At 43.4% G+C, this 9,068-nt stretch overlaps 2 protein-coding genes across 3 annotated transcripts in view; one reads left to right on the top strand and one right to left on the bottom strand.

Annotated features, from left to right (window-relative positions):
* The window catches only part of ccnyl1 (cyclin Y-like 1), a 9,690-nt gene extending 5,858 nt beyond the window's left edge, over window positions 1-3,832 (top strand). The window contains exons 9-11 of one of the 2 annotated variants that reach the window (XR_798951.1): window positions 1,544-1,706; window positions 2,191-2,911; window positions 2,959-3,383. Coding sequence is in view for 1 of the 2 variants with exons in the window: in XM_010777272.1 (XP_010775574.1) it covers window positions 1,544-1,706; window positions 2,191-2,307 (280 nt within the window). In the remaining variant the exon portion in view is untranslated. Of the gene's footprint in view, window positions 1-1,543; window positions 1,707-2,190 lie in introns of both variants that reach the window. The other variant, XM_010777272.1, reaches the window with a different exon arrangement.
* A 184-nt stretch (window positions 3,833-4,016) lies between these two features.
* Window positions 4,017-8,630, bottom strand: fzd5 (frizzled class receptor 5). The gene has a single exon (XM_010777271.1). It carries the CDS (start codon window positions 8,010-8,012, stop codon window positions 6,279-6,281), a length of 1,734 nt encoding a protein of 577 aa, XP_010775573.1. The 5' UTR covers window positions 8,013-8,630; the 3' UTR covers window positions 4,017-6,278.
* Between the last annotated feature and the right edge of the window lie 438 nt (window positions 8,631-9,068).

Below are 9,068 nucleotides of genomic sequence, written 5' to 3'. Positions count from 1 at the left end.
TACATGCTTGCCCGCCTAATAAAATATATATAACAACAAAGATGCACTTAGAGCAGAGAGCAGCAGAGATGTTCTGGCTCCTCTGCTGTCGCTCAGGCTATACGCCGCTGAAGAGGCCAGGGAGCACTTGGAGCATTGTGTGTGTGTGTGTGTGTGTGTGTGTGTCCTTGTTTTTTGGAAAGGTGCGTGCTCTGCCTGCATGTCTGCGAGCCCCCATCCCTTTCTGACTCCCTCTCTTCCTCTCATATGTCTGACCCACACTCGCTCTGCTCTGTTTTCATTGCTGCCATTGAAGTGTCTTTGTGAGCCGCTCGGGTCTTGATGGAGGGATGAGGAAGAAGGGTAGAGAGACGGAGAGAAATGCAGGGGAGGGTCTCAAGTGCTCTCACTGCTTCTACATAATGGCCCCGGCTCTCGCCCACTCCATTAGTTGCCCTGGGAGACCAGACATCACACACACACTCACGCTCACACTCACCACCTTTGCTGACCAACAAAGCATCCTAGATGCTGTCTCCTTGGCGACCACCTCCCTTAGCTTTTCTCATGGCTGTGATGAAGATGAGGAGGAGGAAAGATGATGGAGTTGTAGTCTGGAAAAAGATGAGCTGTGATACTCCCAAGTGGCTGCTCGCAGATACAGGTCTGATTGCCTGCGAGTGTGTGAGCTTTGATTCCATCTCCATAAGCACTTCCATGTTGAGTTTAAAGTAAATTCAAAGTTTGCTGGTGTACGAGTTCCTGCTGGAAACCTTCACTGTGGGCCCTTCTTTCTTTTCACAAAAACACAATGGTGCTCTAGGATGAGATTCAGGTGATAAGGGGGGGGGGGGGTTACCTTGGTTGGTTATTGGCTAATGGTTGTGCAACCCGTAAAAACATTGTGACATTAAGTGGCCTAATCTGATCAGCTCATTTTCAGACAGGTTTTTATATAAACGGATCAGGACGAGAGAATCTTTTTTTCCTGAAACTTCCCGAATCTATTCTCTTAACACAGAAGGGACAAACATTTATTTATAAAAGACATGAAAAAGTGGGTTTTGAATAATAGGTGACCTTTAACATCACAGTGAGGTCTGAACAGCATCAGTGTAGTCCTTCTCTGACGAGATGCACTTGTTATTTTGTATTAAGATCGAATGGGATTTCGATTTAAAAGTGCTACTTTTGTCAATGAAAATGTCCCCTTTTTACCGTCTCTTTTCTGAAAGAAATGTATGAGTAAGAATACTTATTTTGTATTGGTTTTTTATTTTTATTTAATTCAATAAAGTCAGCAGTTGTGCTTGGCATTGTGACTAACAGTGTGTAGGAGATGATCTGATGGGATTTGACTAAGCTAGGAAGTTAAAAACTGTTTCCTGAGATTTAAATTCTCGAGGTAACTTTTACAATCCATCTAGCATAGGTCTCTTGTTTTTTTTTATGGGGATCCGGGGCTTTTATCCCCTGCTCTTCTGTCTCACTGTTGCACTCGGTGGTTCACTGTCTCTGCTCAGAGGTTCTGTCTGTACTAACCCTCAGGTCTCTTCCCCCTCAGGAATGAGATGGAGCGCCAATTCCTGGAACTTCTCCAGTTTAATATCAACGTGCCAGCCAGTGTCTATGCCAAGTACTACTTTGATCTGCGGCAGCTGGCTGATGACAACAACCTCAGCTTCCCTCTGGAGCCTCTCGACAACCAACGCGCCAAGAAACTAGAGGTGAGCGGCCCCCATCAGACCTCCACCTGTTGGTCTCGTTATGATGCTCCTGAAATATTAACTTCTCTGCTCTGCAGCAAACCCATCACACTCCTCTGGTACTGCCTCTGATATCTGATTATAACATGTCTTTGTAAAGATGGTGATATCGAATTCCCAAATGCACTTGAGTGATTTATACAAGGTTAAGTTTAGGTAGTGATGTAGCAATTTCCCAAATCCATGGTTCAGTTCAGACCAAATTCCAAGCCTCGTTTTTTGGGGGGGGATTAATAATTTTTTAAAAAACAAAGGAAAATAAATCTGGGCTTCATTAAATAAAAACCAATGTATCTATTCCTTTTGAAACACGGTGAATTTCTCCTAAACTAAAGAGAAACAAATACAATATTATTTTTTTCTTCAAATTCAACACCTGCTACATCAAACATACAAATCTGAAATGTAACCTTTTCATCAACCGTTGTTTTGTTTGTGCGTTCAGGCCATTTCAAGACTTTGTGAAGACAAGTATAAGGACCTGTGTAAAGCATCGATGAGGCGATCCTGCAGCGCAGACAACCTGATCGGTGTGCGACACACCAACGCTGTGCTGTCGTAGGCCGACTGCTGCCCTCATCTCAAACCCAGAGACCCCCCAGCCAGCCCGGACAAACCTCCCAGGCTCCACTTATCCTCATCCCCATCAGGCAAGAGGCAGACATGTTTCTGTACGATCTGCCCAAACAATTATCTGCTTTACTTCTTGAGAGCTGCATGACTGCAACATTAACCTTGAAATTGGTGTTACCTTAAAACTATTTTTTTCACAGTCCCTTATTTATTTCATACTTGTCCCTTATTTCTCAGAGAAAGTGTTATGTAGGACTGCTCTACTGCAGTTATCTCTGAGGACTAGTCTTTGTTTTGTCATAAAAGTGTAACTTTTTTTCCCCCCCAAATAATATTTGATTTATTCCATTCATCCTGGCATTAGTCTGTTAGTCACTGGAACTCCATGAGAAGGCAAAAAACAACAATTCTCACAATTTGATATTGTCACAAACATGATTTGAGTCCAACAAGGTCTCTCAAACAATACACAAACAGGAGGAAACAGTGCATTTGTTGGACTAATTTGATTGGTGGATTAATACAAAAAATTGCAGCATTAGGATGGTGTATTGACTCAAGATAAACAGTGTACGATACACAACAACTAAAGTGTGTGTTCATAGTAATGAAGGAACATTTGACCCAGTGTATCATCCAGGTGTGTTCATAGTAATGAAGGAACATTTGACCCAGTGTATCATCCAGATGTGTTCATAGTAATGAAGGAACATTTGACCCAGTGTATCATCCAGATGTGTTCATAGTTTTTGTCAGAGATGCAGGTTATCAGCTGGTCTTTTTTTGTCAAACACACAATGTCGTAAGTGAATTCAAGTGATTAAGGAATCATGAGGTCACTCGCAAACCTTTGTTGCTTGTTGTCTTTTGATATTTTATCAGGTCAAATGCAAAAACTGTTCCTTGTAAATGACAGGTAATACCAAAAGTTATTTTTGAGAGTGTAACAAAAGACTTGTTTACTGTTAATAACAGTTGATACTATTTCAGTATATTATCTACACATATACATTTGGATGGAGCACAAAGCATGTCAAAGTATTAAACTATAAATATTCCACCGGATTGGGCTGAAGTACGCTGACCTTCAGTCAGCTGTTGTCTGTTTGTAGTGTGTTTTGGATTTTGGAGTGCCAATCTGGGGTCAGTTACACTTTCCAGATCAGTATTGCTACCGTTTGGCTCGATTCAGCAGTTAGGTTGAAATAATGACTAAATCTAGATTGGGTCCAGTCTGTCCACCTTTAGTATTGTGCCCCGTCAAACCGTGCCATCCTGACCCCTCCTCAAAGAGCCCGTAGACAGATTACCAACATTGTTTTTTCCCAGGCCCGGATCAGAGCTTTCAAACAAACTACATAGATGTTGAGAGGGGGAACACTCATGGATACTCTCCTCCTTTTTGCTTACTATGTAGGCTATCTAGCTGTGAAACGTGTCTTGTTTTTAATTGAAAAAAACATTTGCAGATGGAGTATTTTAAATAAACACTAATCATATAACAAAGAAATGAATTGAGTTTGTTTGAATTGTGTTTGTGTGTCTGAGCTTGAGGTGATCAAAAGGTGGTGTCGTAACAAAGTGTGTAACAAAGCTGAATTAACCAGTCATCCAGAGAAAAGACCATTGCATACCCATAAGTGTAATTACCTCAGGATAAATCAACATGTTATGTCAGATGTACAGAAACACACAGACGTACGTCACCAAACTTGAGATCAACTTGTTTTAATTCCACAATATGAACAAAATCTACAATATCTGTTATATCCTTTGAGGAACTCAATATGAAAGCAGATTTACACATCAACAAAAGAAACGGTCAGTTTTTGCAAACCTTTAGCCATTCATTATCACTCATACGCATTCACTCGCACAAATCAGACTAATAAATTAGATATCGTCTAGCGCGTGGACGCACAGTAGTCTTAACACAATTGGCCAACAGCATTGAAAGAAACATCACAGTCACGGCAGAAAACAATAAATATTCTCTGTTTTCACCAAATCCCACTTATTTAGTTCACATTCTGTGTCCTCCTAATGTTGTGAACTATTGCTCTGAATTCTGTGAGAAAACATTATTTATAAATTGTTTTTCTCAGTTTTGGATTGTGCTAACAGGTACGTAGTGTTTGGAAAATAAACACCAAATATGATCTCTGAGAAGAAACAGAAGTCGATCAGTTTATATTGTCAAGACTCCTAAAACTGATGATCCACATTAGACCAGATTAGGTAGGATGTATTTAGGATTCCACAACCTATGTCACGTTCAGGCTCATTAGAATATACCTGCACCCATGGCTGGAGAACTACCTTTGCAGCATCTATTGTTAGCCAATCAGAGCAAAGAAACCTTTTTGGGGGGTGAATGCAGACCGTGTTTTTGTTGGGTAAAATAAAAAATGTAATCATGTCTAATAGAAACCCAATAATCCTGCAAACGAGGTAAAAATATGTCTCCTTTAAGTTAGATTGTCACAAAAATAAAATATATAAAAGCCACATAGTTTGATTTTAAAGATTAAACAAAAATGGTGCTACTAGTAATTATGATTTTCATCATCAATTAATCTGCAGATTTTTATAATGCCTATCACCAAGGCAACTTTAAATTGTTTATTTTCTGCAACCAACAGAGCGAGCCTCAGTTTACAGTGTCAACTGTCAAAAGCATGAATTGCATTACTAATGAATAGTCGCTCAATAAAATGGATGCTGGGTAATGTTCAGTCGGTCGTCTCGTTTCTTAATGTAATTATTTTAAAAGTCTACGTACCACAACATATGTCTCTTCGTGGCAATGAAATCATGTGAACGCAATGGTTCTCAAAGTGAGGTCCAGGGATCTTTCAGGGGTCTTTTACTGTGTATCAGGGAGGCCCCGGCAGAACTGTCCTAAAATAAGCCATAAAGAATTTTCAATACATTATGTTTCCAGTAGTAGATTTCCCTGTTATCACTATTTATTCGTAATTTATACTTTTTTGTTTACATAGTTTTGGTAAAAAAATCAATTAATACATTAAAGTTGATATATTTGGATCCCTGATGGAGATCATAACTTGAGCCCTGTTCACCAGCAGATGGGGGTAAAGACGTGTCTTCCTGCAGCTCTAACCAGATCACAGCCTGTTGCTTCAAACAACATAAACAAAACCAGTTCAGTCTTTAGTGACTTTGAGTGGGATGTATACAAACAACAGGCTTAAGAGGTCACAACAGTATCCTTTAAAGAGACTCAATTCCTTTTTGTTTGAGTGATTCTCAGATGACTTCCCAGTCTGAGGAAACACAAAGACAGTTTTTCAGCACTGTTTCAGTTTGTATTCATTCAAAACACACCAGATATCACACTCAAACATTGAAATGAAATGTCACATTTATGTACAACTTAATACGATTTAAATCAGACAAGATTTGTCTCTCTGGTGTCGCAGACTTAGCTTGTGTCAGTGGCATTGGTTGGTTACAAACTAAACATTAACACACTATACACCTAATATTTTTTACAGCATATTTTTACAATATATACATCAATAAATATGTTTTTTTCTCTCAATGCTCAGGGTAAACAGACAGGAAGAAGCATGCGTGACTCCATCATGGATCCATGTAACTCTGTGGGCCTTTAAGATCATTTTCCAAGTAAATGTCAACTGTGGTCGACCGCTTCGAAATTTCAATTGTTGGAGTCACTTTTCACAAAAGTCAGACTCTTTTAAATAAGCTTTGTTTAATGTTTGTTTAAATTTCTATTACCAAGGATGTTGAATTTTCTCTTTTGACGCTCTGCATCTTTTGGTCCAATGTTTTTCATATTTTCACTATTCAGAGCCCAATGATTCGCAAGGAAATGTTTGTCCGCATTAACTTTCTGGGTGTTTGGATAGTTTAGTTCATTTCTGTCCAGAGAGGTGACTGCACCTAGATCAGTCCTCCTTTTCTTCATTCACTTCATATATGCAACGGAGCAGCTTTATGGTAGATCCCTGAGGTAAGTCCAGTTCCAGTGTGTCCAGTTAAAGCAGTGCTGGCCTCACTGTACATGGAGGGTGGAGCAGTGGCTTTCTGCGGCCAGCAGGGGCAGCATCGAGCCACAAACCTCCTCCAGGACTCTAGGGTTTTTCCTGACCAAATCCAGACTCCTGAGGTGATGCCCACCACCAAGCACATTAAGTATTTGAGCATGAAGACGGCATAGTCTGGGCCCATGCCCGAGCGCTGGCGTTCAGACGGGCAGGAGCAGGCCAGCGCTCGCTCCCAGCCGGGCCTGTAGTGCTGCTCGTAGACCAGGCAGGCCACCACGATGGTGGCAGGGACCGTGTACAGCACAGTGAAGAGCCCGATGCGGATCATCAGCCGCTCCAGTTTGTCTGTCTTTGTTCCACCTTGCTTGATGATGCTTCTGATGCGAAAGAGAGAAACAAAGCCGGCAAGTAAGAAAAGTGAGCCGGTGAAGAGATAAACCACCAGAGGTGCGAGTACGAATCCCCTGAGGTTCTCCAGACTCTGGTTCCCCACGTAGCAGATTCCAGCCACAGGGTCCCCGTCCACAGAGCTGAGAGCCAGCACCACGATAGTCTTGACACTTGGGATGAGCCATGCGGCCAGGTGGAAGTACTGAGAGTATCCTGCGATGGCCTCGCTGCCCCACTTCATCCCTGCAGCCAGAAACCAGGAAAAGCACAGCACCACCCACCAGATGGAGCTGGCCATGCCGAAGAAGTACACCAACAAGAAGACGAGGGTGCAGAGAGCGGGGCCGGTGGTGTCGTAGAGGATGTGCAGCTGGTCCCCCCCGACGCTGCTGCTGGTGCCACACGCCACCCGCTCATGACCTGCCACCAGGCGGATGATGTAACCCAGAGACACGAAGAGGTAGCAGGTAGCGAGGAAGATGATGGGCCTCTCTGGGTACTTGAAGCGCTCCATGTCAATAAGGAAGGTGGCGACAGTGGTGAAGGTGGAGATGAAGCACAGCACCGACCAGAGTCCCACCCAGAAGGTGGTGAAGGCACGTTCGTCGGCTGAGAAGTATGGTTGGTGGCAGGGCTGGGCACAGTTGGGCAGGGGGCCGGTGTGGACCTGGCCGTACAGAGAGTGGGACTCCCTCTTGATGGGGACCAGGGGGTCTCGACAGCGGCACTCCCTGTCACACTGAGGGGGGCTGGGCGGTCTGGTCCGGCCTTTAGGGGTTGGTTTGGGGAAAGGTGGAGCCAGGGTGGTGGTCTCGCTGCTGTTCTGGTCCATGCACAGGACCTCGTCGCCCAGCTGGGGCAGCTGCTCACAGCTCATCCTCTCGGGCCACTCGAAGCCATACTGGCTCATCAGGGGGGAGCAGCCTCGTTTGGCCCGTTCACACACCGAGCGGCAGGGGGGCAGGGGCTTGCGGTAGTCCGGCAGGCAGATCGGGGTGTACATGCTGCACAGGAAGAAGAGCAGGTCCGGGGAGCAGCGGATCCGCACCAGGGGCCAAAACTGGTGCACCTCCAGCCCCACCTCCTCCTGGGTGTCGTGGTTGAACTGGTTGGGCATGTAGGTCAGGTTGTAGCCGATGCCCCTGCACATGGGCACAGTTATAGGCTCACACACCAGCTCCTTGGAGGCTCCTAAAGTGAGACCAGGACACCGGAACAGCAGCAGCACCAGCAGCACGAGGGGCCGCGGGTCCCTCAGCGTAAATGCCATATAGAAAGTGTGTTATAAATTACTTAGAGTCATTAAAACAAGAAAAGGATAAATGGAGGGGGCAAGAAGCTTTAGTTCATCTCATGAATCTCAAAGACCAGAGCTTCATTATGTTCCTCTCAGTCTCTTAATGATTAAAACTAAACAAGTTGGTACATCCAGTTTGTCCATAAAGCCCGAGCGGCTGTCAATCATTCACCAGAGCTCCTGCAATCTGCACGGAGAAAGTTCATCTCCGGTGGTCACGTTCCAATAAATTTAACGACCTTGTAACATTTTCACCAGACCTGTCAGCTCCCAACAGGTTGCAAATGACAGAACAAGTCGCATTATGAGACTCGCGTTGAAAAAAAATATTAAAAGCAGTCCAGAAAAATGTGATAATAAACAAATAGTTATTCAAAGTGCAGATAAATCTCTCCTGTCTCTGGGTCCGGAGCCCGGCGTGCAAAATCCACTTGACGTTTATTCCCACCTGAAAACAGCGTTCAGGCACATGGTAGTTTGTCTTTTCAAAGTTTTAAAGTGTTATCTCTGCTGAGAGGATATAAAACAGAAGAATATCCGAACCGTCCATCAGGGTGAACACTTCTCCCGTGTTGTCAGGTGCAGCGCGTGCAGCCTTCACTGAGCCCCGGGACGGAATAAAGTCCGCCTGAAGCTGCAGCACCTCCTCATCACACACTGCTGCGTTCATGGGCAGTCGGAAATGTCACCATTCAACCATGGCTGCACAGAGGAGAGTATGAAAAGGAACATGTGTAACAAACATTGTCAGTTCTGTAAACCCCTGTGACTGGTAACAAGTATTAAGATACCAAATAAATGATATAAAAATATACACAATTACAACAATATAAACCGTTAATATACTTGCATTTAATGTATTACCATTTGTCCCTGTTATTTTTATATTATTTAACTTTTTTACCTGATACATGACTTAACCACGACTTAATGACCTAATAAACTTGGATATTTTTTACAAATCAACTGATGAATCAATTGACTTACTGTTTTAACAATCATTTTCACATTACTTGACAGTCTAATGTT

The sequence above is a fragment of the Notothenia coriiceps genome, unplaced genomic scaffold, assembly GCF_000735185.1.
Source record: "Notothenia coriiceps isolate Sejong01 unplaced genomic scaffold, NC01 NC01_scaffold00017903, whole genome shotgun sequence".
Lineage (NCBI taxonomy): Eukaryota > Metazoa > Chordata > Actinopteri > Perciformes > Nototheniidae > Notothenia > Notothenia coriiceps.
The sequence above is the reverse complement of the archived record's forward strand: the minus strand, read 5'-3'. Positions and strand labels throughout refer to the sequence as shown.